The sequence below is a fragment of the Leuciscus leuciscus genome (assembly GCF_965113295.1).
Source record: "Leuciscus leuciscus genome assembly, chromosome: 15".
Classification (NCBI taxonomy): Eukaryota; Metazoa; Chordata; class Actinopteri; order Cypriniformes; family Leuciscidae; genus Leuciscus; species Leuciscus leuciscus.
Window position 1 is genome coordinate 11,600,169 of NC_138739.1, and position 24,133 is coordinate 11,624,301.

The 24,133-nt window shown below is 36.9% G+C and overlaps 2 protein-coding genes across 3 annotated transcripts in view; one reads left to right on the forward strand and one right to left on the reverse strand.

Annotated features, from left to right (window-relative positions):
- LOC309476004 (uncharacterized protein) overlaps positions 1-24,133 on the reverse strand; it is a 51,557-nt gene that overhangs the window by 4,431 nt on the left and 22,993 nt on the right. The gene's annotated exons all lie outside the window — the stretch shown is intronic.
- LOC309476142 (CD48 antigen-like) overlaps positions 22,192-24,133 on the forward strand; it is a 37,905-nt gene continuing 35,963 nt past the window's right edge. The window contains exons 1-3 of one of the 2 annotated variants that reach the window (XM_082139362.1): positions 22,236-22,623; positions 22,850-23,170; positions 23,785-24,066. In XM_082139362.1, the coding sequence (XP_081995488.1) occupies positions 22,509-22,623; positions 22,850-23,170; positions 23,785-24,066 (718 nt within the window). In that variant the 5' untranslated portion in view covers positions 22,236-22,508. Of the gene's footprint in view, positions 22,624-22,849; positions 23,171-23,784; positions 24,067-24,133 lie in introns of both variants that reach the window. The other variant, XM_082139361.1, reaches the window with a different exon arrangement.

The following is a 24,133-nucleotide window of genomic DNA, read 5'->3' on the forward strand; positions in this document are numbered from 1 at the left end:
TTGATTTAATTGATAAATGTTGCCATCTGGAAGGTTTTTGAGCAGCAGCAGCTGAAACAGCATCACAGTACTGTGAGATCAACATGAACCAGCATTGTTTCAAGAATGGGTAACATGTAGTGCTGGGCGGTTTGACCAAAAATTGATATCACGGTTTTTTTCAAAATTATGCCGGTTTGCGGTTTATGACGTTTTTTTTTTGCATAGTCAGGTGTTCAATGCATTTTCTACTGGTTGAGAGAGGAATTACTGCAGTAAATTGACTTAGGATGGTCTATTTTATTGTCATTAGTGAATATTGTAGAATAATTCCACACTAGTAATACAGATTTGCATGGCCCCAGAAAATTATGCTGTTGTTTACAAATAAGAGCCATTCATGATTCTAATGAAGTGAGGAATCAGAATGCAAAGACAATTGCAGTCAAAATACAGAACTTTTATTTTTATATTTTATTTTGAACAACACAATTAGAACAACTTGGAATACTTTTGCTAGTTCAAGTACAAGCCCAGGAACATTACGTGCATTCAAGTAAATATAAAAAGAAAACTTGTCTTGCATTGCTTTTGAGGTCTATAAAAAAAAAAGTAGTAAAACAAAATTATGCAACTTGCATTAGTTATTCCTTCAAAAGTATTGCTTCGAAACCAGAACAAACATATAAAATAAATATAAAGTGTTCTTGATATTCCAAGACGTGTTTGCGGCTAAGGTGCTGGCGCAAATTCAAATTGCTCGTGTTGCCGCCTTTGGCGAGAATTTTAGCAGCAGTTTGGTCGACGTCGGATTTTTGGAAACCAAAAAACCTCCAAACAACAGACCCGGCTCCTCTTTTTGACACAAGTTCTTCTGTGTCGTGTTCTACTAATTCTTCAGCATCCATCGTCCCTGTAACGTAACAGAGCACTGCTGTTTGTTTACCCTCACTCGTCGCTGCTTAGAAGTGCAACATTGTAAAGGGTCCGTCTGAAACAGTGTCGCGCGGCGCAGCGTAACGTTCGTTCCGAACGTTGTATAATTAAATACACCGGTATGGCGGTTTATTAAAAATCAATATCGTAACGAAAATATAAACCGGTTTTCGGTTTGAACCGGTTTACCGCCCAGCACTAGTAACATGGCGCAGTGTATAATGTTGGCTGGGCATCGCTCTGTGTTGTATGTTTTATTGTATCGGTTTTTGTTTGTATGTTTTATCAGCCCTATAGCCACTCTCTTTGGACTTACGACTTCCAACTTTACTTCACATTTACTTAAAGGGATAGTTTACCAAGAAATGATTTACTCACCCTCAATTCATCCTAAAGTTGCTGTACAGTGTATATGACATTCTTCTTTCAGACATATAATATCATAGTAATATTAAAAAAATGTCCAAGCTCTTCCAAGCTTTAGTTTGGCAGTAAATGGCCGTTTCTGTTTTGAAGTCCATAAAAATTCATATATCCTTGATAAAAGTGCTCCACACGACTCCGGGGGGTTAATAAAGGCCTTCTGAAGCTAAACAATGAGTTTGTGTAAGAAAAATATTAACATTTAAAACTTTATTTGTTTGTTTGTTTATGATGGATAGATGCACTTTTATGGACTTCAAAACAGCCATTTACTGCCGATTGTATTTGTCTGAAAGAAGAATGTTATTTACACCTAGGATTACTTCAGGGTGAGTAAATTATAGCCTGACTACGTCAGACTTCCTACTTCCGCCAATTTCCTTTCGCTTCTGTAGTCAGTCTGAGATAGCAGCCTATCTTTCAGTTTTCCACCGGCCTGAAAACAGCCGGGCCAATCAACGAACAGAGGGCGGGCTGAGAGCCGTGACGTAGACGCTGATTGTACCGTGGATGCGTAGATTTACTTCACATAATCTCCAAAAGTCGTTCACAGCCATGTTCACTCCAGTATTTCGCTCGATGGTTTAGTTTTTGCATCATACATGCGTTTACAGTGGAAGTTAGATGCGGCTGAGCATGCGCATAACACACGCCATAACCAAACGTTATGTGATTGGCTTACGGGTAACCAATGATTTTAAACTTCAGACAAGCGCCCCCCCGCGAGAGAGAAAACACTTCTCTATTATGCCCTTCCAGACTCTGTATACGAAGCAAAGTGAAATAGCAGAGCCTGGTATTACCAGGCTAAGTAAATTATGGGATCATTTTCATTTTTGGTTGAACTATCCCTTTAATGATAGCTGATCTTACACAAAGCAGAAAAATATTGCCATTATTTCATGCTTGCAGCTAGTTCAGAATGTGGCAGCCAGACCAGCCATCTCTCCTGTTTTGACCTCACTCAGGATCAAATATAAGGTCCTGCAGGATGTTTTTAAAGCAGTGCATGGAATGGCTCCTGCTTGTGTGTCTGAGCTTATCACCAAACATATAGGTCTTAAAGATCAACAAGCAAGTTGCTTGTTACTATCCCACACACAAATTTAAAAAAATATTTAAAATTTAAAAATATTTGTGGCAATAGCCAACAAAACATTGTATGGGTCAAAATTATAGATTTTTCTTTTATGCCAAAAATCATTAGGATATTAAGTAAAGATCATGTTCCATGAAGATATTTTGTAAATTTCCCACCTTAAATATATACAACATTTATTTTTGTGAATGGTTGCAGCACTATCGCCAATAGAAATGGAGAACTTTAAAGGCGATTTTCTCAATATTTCTGTACCCTCAGATTGCAGATTTTCAAATAGTTGTATCCCGGCCAAATATTGTCCTATCCTAACAAACCATACATCAGTGGAAATATTATGTATTCAGCTTTCAGATGATGTATAAATCTCAATAAAAAAAATAAAAAAATACCCATAAGACTGGTTTTGTGGTCCAGGGTCAAAAATGAATAAATAAATGGATGAACACTCTAAAAAATGCTGAGTTGCTTCAACCAGTGGACTGGGAGGGGTCCTGTACCCCCCATAAGGCCCCCCCAAAAAATGACCCATGGTCCCCTGGTTTTTCATTAACACTAGAAACCTAGAAATTACATATGATGTAATTTATAACAAATTTTTTTTTTTTTTTAATCAAATGCCACTCTATTTCATAAGAAGCTCCTCCAAATTAGATTTGCGTCTGAAAAACACACAAGTGCGTCACAAGCTGTTTTCTGAGGGAATTTACAGACCGCAATGTTGCTGTGTGAAACTGGCAGAGTGGTTCCTCATTTTCATGTCATGATGATGGTAAGATATAAATTCTCTTTATTTTGATAGTGTATACCTATTTTACTGATACTGAATAAGCGTTTATCTTAAAACACAACAGTCACTAGGTTATTATAATCTGGATCTGCAAGTCATATCTTGCACAATGCTATATAGCTCACTATCAGACAGTTGTAATTAGCCATCTAATTAGAAAAATTAACTCTTGATTAGAGCTAGCAACCCATTCTGAACGAAACAAATAATTTTAAATCTAGTAACCTACTCAATAACCACGTTAATTTAATTAAGGACATTACTAATGAAGATGTTCATTGATAAAGGCTTTTTTTGTCAACGATAACAAAGACGACTAAATATATGAATCATGACAAAAAGAGTGTCCCACATAACTCTTTTTGGAAGAGGCTATTTACATGAACTCCACACACTAATGTCTGGTTGGGCCAGACTAAAGCACAAAAACACCTATTGTTCAAGTAGGCATAAAGACTGCAAATGTGTAGAACTTTTGATTACTTGATGGGACACATTTATAGTGTTTACACAGCTTTTATGTTAACATGTTTAAAAAAACAACAACTTTATTTTGTGTTGTATTTAGTCTTGCTAAATTTGTTTGTGACTATCCATTAATTTTATTCAAATCAGTTAGGATTATTTTATTATGTATCAGCTATTTTGAATTATTTTTGTTTGGTCTTGGTTTTGTAAATCTTTATTGATTCAGTTTGTTTCTTGTGTATTGTCATTTAATTTTTGTATTAATGTGAAATTGTGTTTTTCTTATCATTGAAATATTTTTTTTAATCTACCTGATTTTGATTTTCGGCCTCGTTCACACTGTCAGTCTAAATACGTTTATTTGTGTATCCGATTGGAATCTGATCTAAAATTATTGATGTCCACACTGTGTATCCCAACTGTTCAGATCTAATCTGTGTGTCCGTACAGCTCTTCCGTTTTCCGTAATATCTGCATTTGTTTCTATGTCATTGGCAATGACGTTGCGTTGGTAGGCATACGTCAAAAACAACAACTGCAACAGTTTGCAATAGCCATGTTATCCTTGTTAAATTTTACAGTGCCGTCACGCTAGACTATGCCTCTTCTGAAGCAGCGGCAGAAACGGAAGCTGCATGTAATTGTAATGTAACATTGCAGCTTTTTTTTAGTCTCCTCCGGTTTCAAAATATGTCTCCATTATATTGTCATTTTCTGATCGTTCGATACTTTGCAACAACACAGCATTGTTTCGGCTGCAACTTTCACCATGTTTCATGTTTCATAACAACGTCTGACATTTACGTTTTACGTGCTGTGAGAAAGTATAACAAACCATGCAAAATCCGGTCATATTGTTCAGATTGAGATGGATTTCCAGAAATGCAATTTAAATAGGATTTCAAGCCACATAATGAATGTGGCTTGAAACGGATTTGTAAAGATTGGATTTCATGTGATTTTTAACCGTTTAATTCGAACACTTGTTTCAACCCATGTTTGAGTCAAATATGAACAAAAATATTTGACCCAAACAGGGAACTCAGCATTTTTTTTAGAGTGAATGAATGAATTGTTTAAATGAAAGCCGGCTGATATTTACATTGTGGATTTTAAGTATTTCACTGTTCGAATGAAAATGCACTGAATGATTAAATGAAACCCACCAGTGACAGAAACACTGAAGCTCTTAGTGATGCTGAATCTGCTGCTGTTGATCTGTAGTTTATATTCTCCAGAGTCTGTGTTTGTGATGTGCATGATGGTCAGAGATCCAGTCTGATGATCCAGCTTCAGTCTGTCTCTGAATCTCTCTTTACACTGAACATCTGTACAGATCTTCCTCTGATCTCCAGTCATTTCAGCGATGAGAATGTCATTAATATACCATGTTGAATCATTTGTTTTTCCAGTGTACAAAGTGACAGATTCTCCTTCCATCACTGACTTTCTCTTCATTTGATCTCGTTCAGCAGCAGAAACAGCTGAAACACAAACCAACAGATGACTGGAGGATTTTTTGCTGAAGAGAATAAACTCCACAACAAAAAACAACTGAACATGAAAGCAATAAAAAAATTATCGTCTATTGATTTTCAGTCTGAAAAGCAACGTTTATCCACATTTTGGACTTGTTTTAGTCCAAATTTTCCATCATAAAGAAAATTTTCCATCAAATCCTGTTGTTTGAATTCCTCCTGGTGAACTAAAACAAATCATTGAGTATGATGTATTTAAACAGATGATATTATGAGAAACTGACATATTGACAAGAACAAAACTACCTGATAAAAATAACAACTCGCTAATGGAAAAACAAAAACCATGTTGAACAACATTTACATCTAATCAACAATTTCAATTTAACAGTATATTTATTTTTGAAGAAATTATCTACCATATACTGTTTTTAATTAATGCACACTATGCAGTTTTCCGTTTTTGTAAAACAGCGACCCCTAGAGTCTCTGTGGAGTCCTTGTATTTAACGTTACTGTTGTAAATACTACTCACGCAGAGCCAATATTATCAAGCTGCAGAGCCGTCTCTGCACTTACAGCCTGCTTGCTTTGCTGGTTTTGTGTCCCAGCTGGGTTCGTCACTTATTTGGTTCCCCTGGAAACATTTCTGTTCTGGTCTGTGTTATTTGGAGCGCGTTTCTGTACTTGGTTGTGTTGTGAACTTTTGCAGCGCGTTTCTGTATTTGGTTGTGTTGTGAGTATTTGGAGCACATGTGTGTTGTGAAACTGATGAAGATGTTTTCTTAATTTGTGGGTGTTTTTTTTTTATTTGCATGTTTGTTTAGTTTTTTCTATTTGCATGTGCAAATAGAAAATTTCAGTTGCAGCGCATTGAGCTCTCTCGGCCACCGTACATAAATCTAGCTTACACACATTGGGTCTCATTCATGAAACACGAGCAGAACGAATTTTTGTGTAAATCGTGTGTATAGTGGTTCTGGCATTTTCCAAATGTTAGTTGGTACGAAAGAAATCTACACCTGCTCCCAGCCACACGTAAATAGTGCGTTTAACATCCGGACGTTTTGCTCATTAATAAGGCTGCATTTTAATTCACCTTAATCGGGTACATATTTACACAGCATTTTGAAAAAGTAATTACATACAGTTTTTCTTTTTACTTTTATTATGAGAGCCAGAAATAGCATCTGCAAACGGAACGCAAGTCACAAGTGTTGCAGTCAAGCTTCATGTCGAACCATTTTCTTTTCACTTCTGGGACGGTTCGATTAACAGATGAAACTCCATTAACTGCATCTGTAATATGCTGCCAAGCTTCCTTTTTTTTTAGGACCTGATACGCCATGTACGCTTGAAAATAAAATGTGGGGTTTTGAATGAACTTCTGATAATAAAACTTAAATTTCTGCATCTGAGAAATTTATCTTTTTCATTCGCTTTTGAGAAGACATGTTGAAATCCTTCGTTTGGTGTCAAAATATGATGCACATATATAGTTGTCAGTCGGATTTAATGGGCGGTATTTATAGTAATTGAGAATGAGCGTGCACGCGCGTCCCATTTACGACTGATTGGAATTATTAACACACACACACACACATTTCACTATCACATCTGACGTTTACAAAGTATTTGTGAATCAGGAGAAGAGTTTTCGGGAAGGTCTCTTTACGCGCAAATCACTCAGGGCCCGTATTCATAAAGAATCTTAATGCAAAGAGTAGCTCCTAGTGACAAAATTCTAAGAAAATTCTTAGAAATGTGGCCGTTTACTCTTAAAATTAAAGAAAAAATCCTAGTAAAGAAAAAAGTAATTCAGAAAGCATCTTAACCCTTAAAAGAGGTCTTAAGGTCAAAATTGTTAGGAGCACGGACAAGGACTTTTAAGAGGCTTAAGAGTTTCTTTAGCAGAGGAGAAAATGGCAGAAAGAAGAGGGAGAAGAAATGTGTTGCAGACAGTGGATGACAGTGAGTTAATAAGATGCTATAGATTAGATCGTGCAGGGATCATGTTTGTGACAGATCTTATTAGAGACGCGCTAATATCTCCGACACAGCGCAGAAATGCCATAGCGCCAGAAATGAAAGTAATCACTACATTAAGATATTTGGCAACTGGGAAAATTCCATGTTTGATACATTAAAACCAACATTAAAACCAACATTCAAACCACCACTTAAATAGACATGCCAGCAATCAGTGTAATTGGAAAGAGTGGAACAATTTTTATCATTCTAAGCCAAGCAAATACCTTATAGGAAATTAACAGCATGGTAAATCAAAATAAAAAGGATTTATATACACATATATAATGTGTGTGTGTGTGTGTGTGTGTGTGTGTGTGTGTGTGTGTGTGTGTGTGTGTGTGTGTGTGTGTGTGTGTGTGTGTGTGTGTGTGTGTGTGTGTGTGTGTGTGAGTGTGTGTGTGTGAGAACGGTCAAATAGGAAAAATTACGCATGTAATTTCAAAGTGAAGGCTTAGAATAGACCCTATACTTAAAATCACTTTTTTTCCCCTTCTTGGACAACCAACCAATCACAGTCGTCAAAAGATTGTGTCATACATAGCAACGGGGTCAACCCCGCCTCCTCACTAAGATGAAAGTTTTTGTCTTTTCCTTACTCAGAGTTGCTCTCAGATCAGTCCCGAATCGCTCTTAAGCTAAGACTCCTACGTAAAAGTTTTTAAGCTAAATTAAGAGTTTTCTGAGATGATTCTTAGAATCTTTATGAATACGGGCCCAGATATTTACTCGTATATTTACGAATGTTTCATGAATGAGACCCATTATTATTATTATACGCCTGTTTAACCGAAGCTAATTTGGGTGGGTTTCTCCATCCCCATACAGTGTCACTTCTCTGTCTTTTACGGCCCTGACGAGAACGTCGGTCTCCTCGGCTGTGAACCGCTCCTGGCGTGCGCCTGGCAAATCCGCCGTTATAATAGCAAGCCGCCATGGAAAAAGCGGGCCTGCTCTTAAAGGGAATGTGAGATGTCGCTCTGATTGATTTATTTCACGTTACGCCCATATGAATAATGAAGCTACTTCAGACCAACCCATTTTAGATTTGCGTCGCGCGCTAGAGTCATTTATCCCGCCGGTATAATAGCAACAGCGCCCGAGATCCGCCCACAAAGTTACTAGCGTTTCGTGTTTGATACTTGCGTTTCAGATCGTTAAAATAGGGCCCATAGAGTGCTTAGAGAAGATTTTTACTTAAATTATGATTAAAGTCGACACAAAATCAAAATTGACCCCATTTACTTTGTTAGCGCATATTACTAGTCTTGTGGTGAACAATTAATCCGTGCAAGTTAATACACAGATAAAAAATGTTTGCCATGGTAATCTAAATCTGCAAATCTCTAAATCGTTTAATCAAAATCTGTAAAGTTACTTGGCGTTCCTTCTCTGATGATGTCAGTTTGACGGCTTGGGTTGAAAACGCTAAACCACTCCCCTCAAACCGTTAAGCCTTGTTTATACTTTAGCCTGGCTCCGCAGCGCGAGTCTCCGCAGACTGCGCGCGCACCTCCCCAAACGGACGAGGCGTTTATACTTGACGCGCTCGCCGTTGTACTATTCTTTGAAACGATAGGGAGCGACTCAAGTAATTATCCTCTAAACCAGTGGTTCTCAACCTCTCCTGCAGGGACCCCCTGACAGGCCATGTTTCTGTTTTAACCCTGAAATGGCACACCTGATTCAATTAATGAATAGTTATTAGAGTAGGAAGAGTAGGAATTAGTCAATTAATCAATTAGTCAACTACTCATTAAGCCTTTAATTAATTGAATCAGGTGTGCCATTTCAGGGTTAAAACAGAAACATGGCCTGTCAGGGGGTCCCTGCAGGAGAGGTTGAGAACCACTGCTCTAAACCATCAGGAATCAGCGGTTAGAAGAAGAAGCTATACACACGTGACAATGTTTATTTTAGTACACAGCCACCAATTCCACACTTCAAAAAGAATCGTGTAAAACCCAGTAAACCCTGAGATTATTACTAGTGACAATAAAACAAAATATATGGATATGAGAATGTGTATACAATATAAATAAATTAACAATTTCTTATATTTTCTAATTTCACTAAACATTTCATTAAGTTTCGTGAACATTTTTATTAAACATGGACCTTTATGTTCATTAAAAACGCTTTTTATGCTATTGTATGCTCTTTTGTTAAATGTAAGCAACTAATTTAGACGTGCAAACTGGGTGCCGGTGTGGTGAGAAGTTCGAGCTCGGCCAGATTCGGCTCGAAGTCGTTCATCTTCGGATGCGGCGCCGCGCGCGTTGTTACAAAAAATGTCGCGCACACCGCCAGGCGAAATTGGGTCTTGCGAACCCAACGCGCACGACCGCCCACACCGCAATGACGTCATTTTTGCCGCGCGCACCTTCGCGCTTGTGCGGACGCGTCGAGTATAAACAAGGCTTTAGTCTGCTATGAGCAGAGATGGAGAGGAGGAGCGCTAAAGTAAAACCCCGTCCTCTATTCAATATTCCCTTTCACTTGGAAATACATCACAACACTGGAGAAAAGTCGTTTGCAACTTCCGGTTCAAGGGGACTTTAATGAGGACTTGACTCAGATAACATACTGACTGCAGTTGCTGGTTCAAACAGATGCGGTAACACAGTAGGCCTACTGTACAACCACTGCACTGCATGGTTTCATGCAGCTACTGTACATTACTCACCCCTTCCTGACTGCACTGACCTAAACACATTAGTAATCAAATACCTATGCTTCTGTCTGATGTGACTGAAATGCACAAGACACACTTTTAAACAACTCACCATTGACTGTAACACTGAATATCCTCGGAATGCTGCTGCCGTTGATGATCTGTCCTTTATAAACTCCAGAGTCTTCAGTTGTGGTGTTTGTGATGGTCAGAGATCCAGTCTGATGATCCAGCTTCAGTCTGTCTCTGAATCTCTCAGTGCCTTCATTACACTGAACATCTGTACAGATCTTACTGAGATCTCCAGTGATTTGTGCAATGAGTTTGTCATTAAAATACCATTTAATCTTTTCTTGTTGGTTTGTTTGAACACCAGTGTTTAGAGTGACTGAATCTCCCTCCATCACAAACACTCTGTCTGGTTCAACAGCAAGAATACCTGGAGAGGAAAAGAACAGTGTATTACTGTATAAACCAAGCAACATTATACAACATGAAAGTGTTGCAAAATAGTTTATTTTCCCTCCAGAACATAAAGATTGTAAATATAGGATTGTGTCTGGTGGATTCATAATGGAATACATGCAAACAAACAGCAGAAGAACATCATTGATCCACACATGCATCATATCATGTAAATTTGTGACCTTATGTATTGCCAAACAACAAATTACATTGAGCTTTTCCAATATGTTTTTCCATGATTTTTTTTTTCAATAAGCAAGCCAACATTTTGAACATTCTATATCTTTCATCCATTTAAATATATTTATATATCCCATTCAAATATATATATAGTCTATATATCTTAGCGTCAATAATTATCACTGGGTTTTTTTTTTGCAGTGCACAACTCCGAATAGAATGTCACATGTTATCATCTTGAGTTTATATCACAATTCTGAGGAAAGAATTGCAGGAAAAAGACAGAATAATATCGCAATTCAGATTGTTTTTTTCTCTCAGATTTGTCAGATATAAACTTGGAATTGCAAGAAAAAAAGTCAGAATTGTGAGACAAATTTGAAATAATTTTTTTTACTCTTTTATTCAGTTGTTCTGTTACCGCAGAACTGTCATTTGGTGGAGCTTATCCAGCTTATCCTCGCTAGATGTCCAGCGAAAAGAAGTGAATGTAATTTGGACCTAATGGATGGGGCTAGAATAGCAACCATAACCCTAAACCTAACTATTGGACAACTCTATGGCTGCGTCCGAAAACTGATAAAAGCTTGCCTTCGGTTGGAAGGAATCAAGGCACGTCCGAATGCAATGTTAGTTTCACTTCATGTCTCCTGAGATCAGCGCCGATCCTACAAATTGCACACTTTGTCTTCAATAACAAATGCACATTAATAGACAAATAATACTTTGTACAAAATACTATTGTATACTATAATGTATTTTGAAAGTATACTTTCAATGTATTGTTACAATTATCATTTCCAGTACACAGTTAAAATATACCAAAACATATTTTTAATTAAGTGCAAATAAATAGGCTACACTTAAAAAATAAATAAACTGAATTTTCACTTCAAGTATATTTTTAGAAAATATATTTTTAGAAAAACTAAAGTACAATTATTTTAAAGTGTGTTAAAAGTTGTATTGTGCAAATAGGTAAACGCATGATGCTAATATACTTTCAATATATTTAAAGATAATACATTTTTTATATTTGAACGTTGAACGGCTCTGATTGGTTCTTATGATAATGAGATCGCCTCGCACCTCAGAGCTTCAGTTTATCGGATATGTTGTGCGTACGTCATCTCTGCATATGTTACTTGAATGTGATTAGATACATTTAAACTGTTAAATTATATAACGCGATCGTGTCTTTTTAGAGGACATGGAGGAAACAACACGATTCATATGGATTAGGTTATATTTTTTGCGATTAACTTTTTGAAACATGAACAGTTTTGAGACACCCCTCGCTGCAGCCTGTAGCCAGTGACGTAGCTGGATCAGATCCCATACGTACTGGATGGTGGTGTGTTTTGGCGACGTCACAGACGCATGCGCAGTACCGATCTCTGGGTTATAATGCACATGTGCTGGTCTTAAGTGACATGTATGCTCAATACTGTATTGAAATGATGTTCTAACCTTTGTAGTAGTAGTACTGATATATAGTAATAAGTAATTATTGATGAATAAGTATTTACATAAATGTGATGCTTAAGTTATCCTAGTTTCTCTCTATATACATGCAAAATAGTTAATTTTACAACATTTTAAATCACATAATTTTAAACCTAAATTTGATGGATTAATAGCATGTCGTCACCACAGTATTATTTTTTTTTTTTTTTGAATGTGTGTATATAGAACATTTTAAAATTAAGCCATTTTATTTTATTCAGGTCATATTTGCTGTTGAGTGGAAGCAAAAATGAGTCAAGTAATTGTCTCTGTAATGTTAATCCTAAAGGTACAATACAATAAGATCTGTAAACAACTTAAAGGGAAAGTGCAAATATAAAAACAGTATCAAGAAAATAATTCTTGTCAGATGTCAAAAATAAAAAAAAGTGCTTGATGATATTTTGTCTGGTAAGAGTTCCTTCTTTAATGTCTCATTTTTCCACAGTGATCGGTACATATGGTTCCTCTTAAGTTGCTGTTCAGTGTCTGCAAGACATGTACGTACGTATATATATATATATATATATATATATATATTAGGGCTGGGATAAACGATTATTTTTTAAACGATTAATCTAGCGATTATTTTTTCGATGCATCGATTAATCTAACGATTCATTTTTCCAGTCCGATTCGATTTCGATTCGATTCGATTATCGATTATCTCCCCAATCCCCATTAATTGACTAATAGCAATTTATACATGTTAATTTACATATCTGAATGAAAAAAAACATGAATTCCTTAACATTGCAATATATGTTTATTGCTCTTAAAATTCCAAAATAAAAGACTATACAAGTGCATAGTAATGCATTCTTAGTCAGAGGTAGCATTCAATAAAACCTTTAGCTTAGCTTACTGAAACAAGCTTACTGAACACATAGGGCCTAGCTTACTGAAAAAAAGTTATTCTTTCAGATGAAAATAACAACAACTTGATGTCTAGCATTCAATAAAAAAATAAAAAGGTCACCCAAAATACTTGTTTAGAGCAATTGAAAGAATACAGTAACCAATGTAAACTTGGGGGGTTTAAGCTAATACAGAGAGTGCTTTTACAACAAAAAATAAATAAAAATTAACAGTGGGAGCCAGCAGCCTGTCATGGCGTCCTTCCTGAACCAACAGAATTGAACATTTATGTTGAAAACACATAGTCCTAGCTTACTGAAAAAAGTGCATATTTTAATTCTTCATTCACATAAAAATAACAACAACGTATAGTAATACACTCTGCCACTCACCTTTTTCTTAAAAAAAAACTAATAAAAAAAAGTACTTAACTAGAATTTAATAAATGGAACATTATTGTAAAGTGTTACCGATTTGTTATAGGCCTACACCGATTCAGACGTCTCGTGAGTTCAGTGTTGGACAGATCAGTTGTTTTAACCATTCATTAAAGTGAATCGGTTCAAATGAGTCATTGGTTCGCGAATCGGACGTGTCATTAGTGGACGTGTAGCCTACGGCAAGCGTTGTGTGATTATCCCGGCAGTTTATTTTTTTTACCACAATTCACACTCCGCGGTAATTCAAGAGAAAAAAATCTCCGAATGCTCCACGTGAAACTTTGGTCTTCCACCCTTTTTCTATCGTGTCTAATGATTTTGATTAATATGCACGAGGGAGAGAGAGAGAGAGAGAGAGCAAGACAGCGCTCGTGTTGTTTGAAGACGGTGAGTGCGCGCGCGCGCGGCCGGGGCTCTCTCTCGTACTTATATGCGCCCTGTCGATCAAATAAGGCTTTGGCGGCCGCCCAAAAAAAATTCAATGCAGGAAAACCCCTGGATTGGTTATATACTGTTGGATAGAATGATGGCCATCGCGTATCAGCGCACATAAGGTACACACTGTGAAGTAATTTGCACACGTTTTTTAGAGAAATGAAAACAGGTCGACGAATCGACGCGCATATTTTGCGTCGACGTATTTTTTGCGTCGACGTCATCGATGACTTCGACGCGTTGTCCCAGCCCTAATATATATATATATATATATATATATATATATATAAGATTTTAAGTTTAATATACAAACTGATCACAGCAGTCAGATCAAGCAGTTGTCACTCAAGTGACCATTTATATTTAACTTTATAAATAGTTGTCCTTGGGGCTATAGTGATTGATTGCCGTCACAGATGAAGCAGTCTGCTGAGCAGTAACCTTCAAAGTCTTTGGTCGAGTAAAATGCACAAATTATTCCTTTCCATCTCCAATATAGCCTGGCGGGAAGTCTTTAAATAAGTCCCCACAACAAAGGCAACTAGTCAGTTTATATGGCACTCGATATATCTCCTTGTAGTCACTGGAGAATGCACTCCATTTGACAACACCAATCACAATCTACTAGTGCGCATGCATATATGACGTCACCAAAACACACCACCGCGCATGCGTGTAAAAGCGTCCAGTAGTTGGATCTGATCCAGTTACGTCATCGTGCTACAGGTTGCAGCGAGGACCTCTCAGTTTAGGTGAATAATTTATCGGATAAATCTCTCAGGTTTCATTAAATATCTGTTTTTCTTTCGAAGATAAACTAAACTTTTAAATGGTTTGGAACTAGTGAAGGGTAAGTGATGACAGAATTTAGAGGTTTTTTTTAAACTAATTAATATAAAACGTATATGTGCTCTTTTTTTTTTTTTTTACCCAGATTCAAATTTGCATGACGTGTGACTTTTGGAACCTGACTGAAAACATGTTTTATATAACATTTCTATTCATTTTACACTGAATAATGCAATCTGAAGAATTCAAACGTTCTCTCTCCTCTTCCTGATTGCGTCAGTTTTGATATCAGCGCTCTCTCATTCGCTGTACAGCTGTCAATCATCTGTCCTTCTGCATGACGCGTTCCGGTGTACACTTCCTTATGTTCTGTGTGCATTCTGACCTCCATGATAACAAAGCTAAAGACACATGTCTTCACCTGAAACAATAAGCTAATAAATGCACGATTTCGAGTATATGTGGTTTGTGTGCGATTTTGGGTATTTTCATATTAAAGAATGTTTACAGTATTGCTAAGTAGGGTGTAGCCATTAGCTGTATATAAAATGCTAAATATAACATATTTCAACATCTTTTTTTGACTTAAAACCATTTTAAACCGCGACCGGAATATGATACAAATACTCGATGGTGGTTTAAAGTGAGCTTTAAGTATTATATTGTATATTGTATCATGCAACATTAGCTTGATGCTACTTGTTTCTCTCACCCTCTTGGTTGCAGGAATATACTACTATACTACTGTTTGTGTTACTGCACAACATGTGTCGAAAACTATAACTATATGTGTTCACATACTATAAGCGCAAGCACATTTGAAACTGCGTCACATGTGTTGTTCGTTTTTATGTCGACCTAAAGAAAGATTGTATCCAATAAATGCTTTACCATGCACGAGCTCAACACACAATGCAAGAATAAAGGAAAGAAATGTAATAAAATAAATTACCGTCAACAACAACAAAGCAAACAGAACTTGTACAAAGTGAAACTGCTCACGTTTTTTGTTGGTGTTTGGTGTTTTAAGCCCCCAACGGCGCCTTCCAGGCAGCGAGGGGGTGGGTAGGGTTAGCGGGGGCTTAAAACACCATCGAGCTTTTTTGTTCGCTTTGATATACCGGAAGAGAGACTGTAACAAATAATGTCTTACCATGATCGAGTAAAAATGAACCCACTGAGAGCAAAATAAACAGAAACTTCATTTTCACCACTTTTCGTCCGAAAAAACAACGCAGAATCTGTTAATTACACCGTCTCGCTCTCCCGCATTTGGTGACTAAAGTGAAACTAAACGAGAGACTGCAGAACCCTACGTCATCGGGGGAATCCCCGCCGCCATTTTGAAGTGCGTTCCACTTCGTGAAGTGGACGAGGGAAGTTTAGATGGACAGACCCTCGTTCCCTCGATTTGGACCGAGGGAGCGAGTCTACTTCATATGTACACTTCAGGCACCTATATATCCCACAATGCAGTACGATTGTGACGTCACCACATATCTCGTCTAATCACCACCACAACAAACAACTCTGATATATTAATTCAATTTTTTCAATTGAAAACAACCCAAACACCATATATATATTTGGATGCTGCATTAAACAAATTCTTAAAGGGAAAACAAATGTAAATAATAAATCAACTACATAGCTGATTCCAAGTGATCAGTTTCCGCCAGAAGTGAGCACTCGCAATGACGTACATCCGAGTGAACAAGACGGAGGGAAGATAGCAAGTGAAGGGCATGACAATTTTGGACTGGAACGCAGCCACAGTCTGATGCCGGAAGTGGACGTAGCAAGGCATTGCGCTACTTCCGTGTTTTGGAACGTTTCAAAGTTTAAAACAAAGGTATTTTAAAGATTTTTTTTAAAAAAACGATTTAATTGAAAAGATATATTTAAGATATATCTTTATATATAAAGAGTTCAGATGCAAAAGCCTCTAAGTGCCATCTCAAATTTTCTTATAGAATGATAATTTTTATAAAGATTGTATATTTAAGTTAAGTAATTTCACTTAAATGACAATTAATAGGTAATTTGCATTGCCATTTAAGTGAAATTATTGAACTTAAATATATGAGCTTGATAAAAATGATCATTCTAGAAAATAGTATAAAAGATAAGAATTATGTTTTGTCCTTTTAACTAAAGACAATATACTACTATTAACAAATGTTAAAATTATACTTTATCCATTTGTTTTGTTGAGTCAAATTATTAACAATATAATTAAACAAAGCTTAAAAAAATAAAAATAATAATGCAATGGAAACAAAGCTTGAGCGTTTGAACATTTGATTTAATTGAAAATAATTTTTATATCTCAACCAACAATTATTTTCATAGACCATACACAATTATATGATGAACTGAAAAAAAAACAAATATATATATATATATTTTTTTAATATCAAACGAATCACACACTAGCTGTACCTGCTCCAAATAAATAATAGTAATTAAATAAAAATACAAAATTGAACTAAATAATAAATAAATTATATAAAACAAAATCAAAGACATTAAGTCACAATGTATGTCGCTTTGGATAAAAGCGTCTGCCAAATGCATAAATGTAAAATAATATCTATTGCCACTGTATACTAAAAAATAACTCCAAATGTTCATACCTCCATGAACAACAAGATGGTCCTCACTGCAGAACACAAAATCCAGGGGGAGGGGGAGGAGTTGGATCCTGATCCCTAAACCCACCCATCTCCACCCCTTAATCCCTAAACCCACCCCTTATATCTGGATCCAACTCCGCCCCTGGATCTCGTGTACTGCACTGAGGTGCTACTGTGAACAACAGCCTTTTTAAAGTGGATTTTAATGTGATTATTTGTCCCGTCTTGTCGGTTTAAAAATACTGCTATCACAAAAAGGGCAGTGAAAATTTCTGCAGGATGTTGTGCATTGCTCCAAAGGTGTTAGCGCTAAACCTCTCTGAATTGTTATGTGGTTCTGTAGGTGAAATAAAATACAATTAATGAAATTCTCATGGTCAGAAAATTTAACAAATTCTGTAAAATATAATGCCAACAACAAATTAAATCACAAACCATAAATATGTAACCTAACAAAGTGATACAATCCAACTGCAAAATAACAATATTTTACACGCAAAAAAAACAAACAATATAATAAGATCATCAAGTGCCTTCGTCACAATTCTCACTTAGTCACATTTGTTATATAGCGCTTTTTACAATACAGATTGTTTCAAAACAGCTTTACAGGGATACTAGGAAAATAATGCAACAAAGTCTCGGCAGATCTTGAACAAAATAGTGTCATAATCCAGCTGAAGTAGCCTAAATTCAGTGTTGATTAATTTCTGTTGTAAAAAGTTATTAATTCATTAACGTTAATTAATCTATATAGCAATTCTGGAGAAAACCGTAATGTCATTATCCAGCTCAGTTCGGTTCTCATATATTGGTGTCAATGACAGATCAATAGTATGGTTGAATATTAACTTACAAAATACTTAGAGACGTTTTGTATAAGCGTATAACATTATGTTGCATACAACAAAGATATAACTTATTTTTACCTTCTTCTCTTCTTCTTTTCCTTGTTCTACCGTGTGCTCCGCCATAGTTAAACATGAACTCCGTCCCGGTGTTCTAAGGAGGGAACATCAGGGGGCTTGCCGGAGATCTCCAGGGAAAAGGTTGGTATGCAAAGTTGAACGTGTAAACAGTAGCCTGGCGCCAATGCCGCATTAATGCACGGCATACGTCCCAAGTTCAGGGGCCTCCCATGTTCGGGTTCATGATGAGCTGAAAAGGTCATATTGTTTTAACTTGTCAGATTTTGTCGCTGTATGTCGCTAGTCGCTTGTGGACGGGTAGTGCTGTCGCTCTAATGTTATTGTTATGGTGCGTTCACACCAAACGCGAATAGAGCGTCTGGCGCGAGTGATTTCAATGTCAATGCAAAGACGCGTTTACGCGCGTCTAGAGGTCCCGCGGCGCGAATGAGGCGTTAGACTGCTCGTCTGGCCACATCTATACAAAACACCATCACAAGTGATATTATACAACTATATAATTTTAATTTGACTAGGAATTAGGCTCAAAAGAAACAGTATGCTGTTGGGAGAGTGTTTTTATATTACCACACAGCAGTGTTCAGGGATTAAATCATTTACTAGATTAACGATCGATCAATCTACAAATTAAACTCACTCATACTGTCATAAATTACTAAATCGTCATCCGAATTTGACAAATAATAAATTGTCTTGTCCCTAATAGTCAACATAATGCAGGGGAAACTGTAAAATGAACTGCAGCAGTGCTCAGTGATATGTTAATAACAATATTAAAATTAAAAACAATATAAAAAAAACTCACTGTTGTAGGTCTCGAAAGAAACTAATGCATTTTGTGATGTAGATTACCTAGATAGGCTTTTACACTTTTTAAAAAATGAGACTCTATAAATCGAGGGGATGGGGGGCCTACAAAACCTCTCAGCCCCGGGGCCTAACATTGGGTTAAGGCGGCTCTGCCTGGCGCGTTAAAAATATAAGCGGGAGAATGTTTTTATTGCAAAGTGGTCAGGCTAATGTCTTGTGTTTATTCCACAAGATTTATGGATAAGCTGTTATAAATATTAGATTATTTTCAAATTTCACTCACCCTGCTGTGCATGAACATAGCTGTTCCTCAATTTGTGTTTCCCATTTGAATGGTCAGCGTATGAAGGCGGCTGCTGCTTGCGCTGGGACCTATAGGCTTTAACTTTAATTTTGATGAAATTATTCTTTAATCGGTTGCATATTATGTCGTGGATATATCCCTCGAATGCATACTGCAGTCCCTTTTGTCTTGCTCTCTCAGATATTTTACCTGTTTGCCAAAAAATACTAATCATCTCATTGGGAATATCTGACACCGGTGCATACTGTAATAAACATGCCAGGCACGAAAGCTTGTCAGGCGTAGCAGCAACAGTAACTAAGGAGGGCGGGGCTTAGCGAAGGGTCAATTGTAGATCGCTGATGTGATGTTTTGCAAAACAAACAAACAAACAAACAAACAAACAAACAAAAAACTTTTCCTGTTATACAAAAAACTTAGTTACCCTGTTTAGTTTGTAAATATTGTGTATATTCGATAGAAGGATTGGACTGTAATAGGTGATGATTTATTATTTCTAGCTTTCCTCATGGGGTGTCGATCAGAACACACTGGATTCGATCAGTTCCATGCAAAGGAGGTTTATTGTTGACAGTTTTGGCTATGCACAAAACAGCAGTACACAGGTTGCTTAAAGTATTTAGATGTATGTGTTTGTGGTCTACAAAGGGAAATAAATAAAGATATATATTAACAAATGTCTCTAGTATTATTATACAAACATTACTTCCAAATCTACATTTCTCAAATAAAGAATTATCAGGTTCGATTCTATATTAAATAAAGAAATCAATATACAAGCAACGAAAATATGCAACACCGCCACCCGGTGGTCAGAAATGGCATGACATTCAAAACCGAAACCAAATCTGAGGTTTTAATAACAAGAGTTTCAAATACTAATCTAACGATCACACATACATATGTACAAATCAAACACTGGGTGCAATATAAATATTATAAATTGCAAGTAATATCGAACATAAACGGCACATTCACGAGCCCTCAACCTCACGCGATTAACGGATTCATCTCTCTTAAACATGCATCACTTTATGAAAGTATGACATCAAGGCTTTACAGCTCCTTAACAAGTATTGATCACCAAACTAGGTGAACAGTCAACTTACATAATATTTATTGACGCACTTTGCACACACACAGTCTTGCTTGTACAGTCCCGCTCATACATTCCCGCTCTCTGCTGATGATGACTGACAGTAAGTAGCGCATGCGCACATGACTCGGCCTTTCCAACAGTGTACATAAATATTATTATGGAATAACGTGTTGAATCACTGTGAAAACCACCTTTGGAAACCTTTATAATAAGAGGTTTAAAGACCCACTCTGATGAAAATCATGTTTTTCTAGGTGTTAACATGTTCTTGTGGCATTTTTCTTATGCTAGTGGACATATCTTGAGAAAAATAAGCTCAAAGTTGTATTTCTGAGTATTTCTGCATTCAAATGGCTGTGAATCAGTAGCAGACGCTAAAATGCCGGCTAAAATAGACTGGAGTTGTGACGTAGTAACTCCACTGGGCGGGGCCACAAGCTCATACTCCCCTCCGCCCCGCCCGCTCAGGTTCTGAGGAGTAGAGAAGACGATGGCGGATCAATACCTATGTGCGGTAGCGGGTTGCAATGCTAAGAGGAGAGATATTGGTATTAGCTTTAATGCTTTACCAAAACATGTTGCTGTGAGAGATGAATGGATTACGTTCCAGGGTTCCAGACTGCGACCATTTTTTGAGACTGTGCGAGTTAAAATTTTATGTGGTCGCATTTGTGCGAGTGCATGGTCATGTACTACTCAGTTAAATTCACGCATGAATTTTCCTGCATTGAACTTGTTTTAGCGCCCGCCAAAGTGAATTTTTGTCCCGCCAAAGTCTTATTTGATCGGTGAGTAATGTAGATGAACTGCTGCGCTTGTGACAGGACATGTTTATAACTGAAAGAACGAGCAGAGAGAGAGACCCGGACGCGCGCGCGCGCACTCTCTGTCTTCGGAGCCAGGCGAAAATGTAAACAAGACCTCACCGTCTCCAAACTAAGCGCTGTCTTGCTCTCTCTCCCTCGCACATATTAATCAAAATAAATCGACACGGCGGTAAAAGGTCGGAAGACCAAAGTTTCATGTGGAGCATTCGGAGATTTTTTTTTCTTTTTCTGAATTGCCGCTGGGTGTGAATTGTGCTAAATAAGTTGCCTTATCTTCTCTGAAAAGCGTTCCGGACATTCAGCTGACATAAAACAACACTTTAATTAAACGAAAAAAACTATCCAGTGATGAAATGTTTTCTGTGTTGACAGAAAGAAAGACAGAAAGAGGCTGTTGCTGCCTATGTATCTCGCTTCAGCCAACGGCTCCGCCCACAACGCAGAGGCGAATTGCTAATGAGCTACTGCCGCTCTGCTGAAGAGAAGTCCCAGAAAACGGCACAGGTTTTGTGATTTTGGCTAAAAACGGCATAATCATCATTTAAAGACCACTGAGAATGTTTAAAAATAGCTCAAAATATGATCGGAGTGGGACTTTAAGCTGCAGAACAAAAGCCCTTCACATACATGCACTAAATTCGGAAAAAGACGGAATTCACAGTAGTTTCTTGTAAAAGCCCCGCGCCTGCATTATTTTCACAGTAAAAGTCTAAATACGGTATTATATTGTGAAATATCACAGTTAAAGCCTGTGAAGTGGTAATAATGTAATTAACTGTGAAATATTACAGTTATATCTTGTGAAATCCTGGAAATAGTTTACAGTGTAGAGCAGTTTTGTCTAGAGAGGAAGTCAGACTGTGAGGTTCAGAAGGACAGGAAGAAGCTTTTCACCTGCAAACTAAACACAGTTTGTTCAACACAAAAGATCAAATCAGGATTCTGTAAAATCAAACCGCAGCAGGTTTCAGTTTGACTCAGATGAGCTGCAAGAGTCACACCTCAGTAAACCTGGCAATGAGAGAATGCTGACGTTTTAACATTTCTGTTTTGTTTTTCCATATACACAATAATTTATATAGAGATAATTAAGTTTTATCATAAACGCATTTGAAGCTGTTTTTACCCATGCAATTCAATAAGATTCACACACGTTCTTCTGCTTTTAGGTATTTAATATGTGATATATCAAACAACTACATAATCAATGTTAAATGACAAAAAGAAAAATGGTTCCACTTTTAAAATATAGTTCAATTCTTAATAAGAGCCAGAAAAAACATTTTTATGTAACTATAGGCTATATAACATGCGTTCAGGTTGTGTGAACAAGGAGGGTTACACTCTGTCGTGGGATGATTCACACCAGCTTGAGTGTTTTCAGCAATCGTTTGAGGTCAGACACAGAGCAGGTGAAGGAAATGTTTCACATGTTTGTTTTGTTCTTTTTGTGCTGGTGCCGTCTGACTGGTAAGTTATAAAAGCATTATTATGGCTTAATATTTCAGAATGGCAGAACAATCTACTATGTTTTCTCTTGCTGTTATCTCAAACTGAGATAATATTGTGTGATCTGCTTTGCAGTCAGGCCTCTTTTTCCCAGGACATTTTAAAATTGTGATTTGCCAAACTATTGCTTCCTTTAAGCTTTGATAACCATCAGAAGCCTTAATCTGATCCTCTTCATGTTCTCCAGGTGTGTTTGGTGAGTCAGTGTCAGTGATGGAGGGAGATTATGTTACTCTAAAGACTGATGTTACTGAAATACACGAAGACGACGACATACTGTGGACATTTGGAAAAGAAAACACTCTCATAGCTAAAATCAACAAAGACAAGCGAATCTTCTCCACATATGATGATGTTCTTGATGGGAGATTCAGACACAGACTGAAGCTGGACGATCAAACTGGATCTCTGACCATCACAAACATCAGAACTGAACATACCGGAGTTTATGATCTAGAGTTGAATGGACTGAAACTGACATCAAAAGCGTTCAATGTTTCTGTCCACGGTGAGTAGAGATCATTATATTTCATCATTTAAAGGAGCTTTATGTAACTTTTTCACTCTACTAAAGCATAAAAATACCATAATATGTTTGCATTGAGGAAACATGCTAAGTTCACATACTCGTTTCTCTGAAAAACACTTCTACAGCAAGTTATTTTACTTTGAAATGGCTGGAATGTTTGTTATTGTTGGAATTATTATGATTGGAAGATATAAAAGAAAACTCAAAACCACTTACATTAAATCCTCTTGTTAAATGAGCATTTTTACAGTCGTTTTACAGTTTTTTGTCATTGCATTGACATGAAAAGTAAGTTTTGGATATAACTTCACACAGAAAAGTTAGTAGTTCATTTTCACTAAAATAATGTTAACATGCAATTGAAACAAGTATTTTAAGTCGGCCCCATTCAGTACCTAACTTTAAACCAGACTTTTGCTTTTCTGGTGGCCAAATGGAAATATATATTATTATTTTTTTACATACTAAAATGTTTGATCATTTTATATTTTGAGATGATGGAAGCACTCACTGACTGTTACCACACTACACTAAAAATAAGACTTGATGTTTAGATTTGTCATTATTTTTGCTCATTCTCTCATGTTTTCCAGCTCCTCGCCCCATTCTTGACATTACCAGAGATTGTTCATCATCATCATCATCATCATGTTCATTGGTGTGTTCAGTGTTGAATGTGAGTGATGTGACTCTCTCCTGGTATAAAGGAATCAGTGTATTGTCCAGCATCAGTGCGTCTGATCTCAGCATCAGTCTCTCTCTACCTCTGGAGGTGGAATATCAGGATAAAAACACCTACAGCTGTGTGCTGAACCATCCCGACAGCAACCAGACCAAACTTCTGGACATCAACACACTCTGTCACACATGTGCAAGTATGCTGGTGGTGATATTAACATTGATTAATTAAGCTGATCTAGCATGTTATAGAGTGTTAATGTT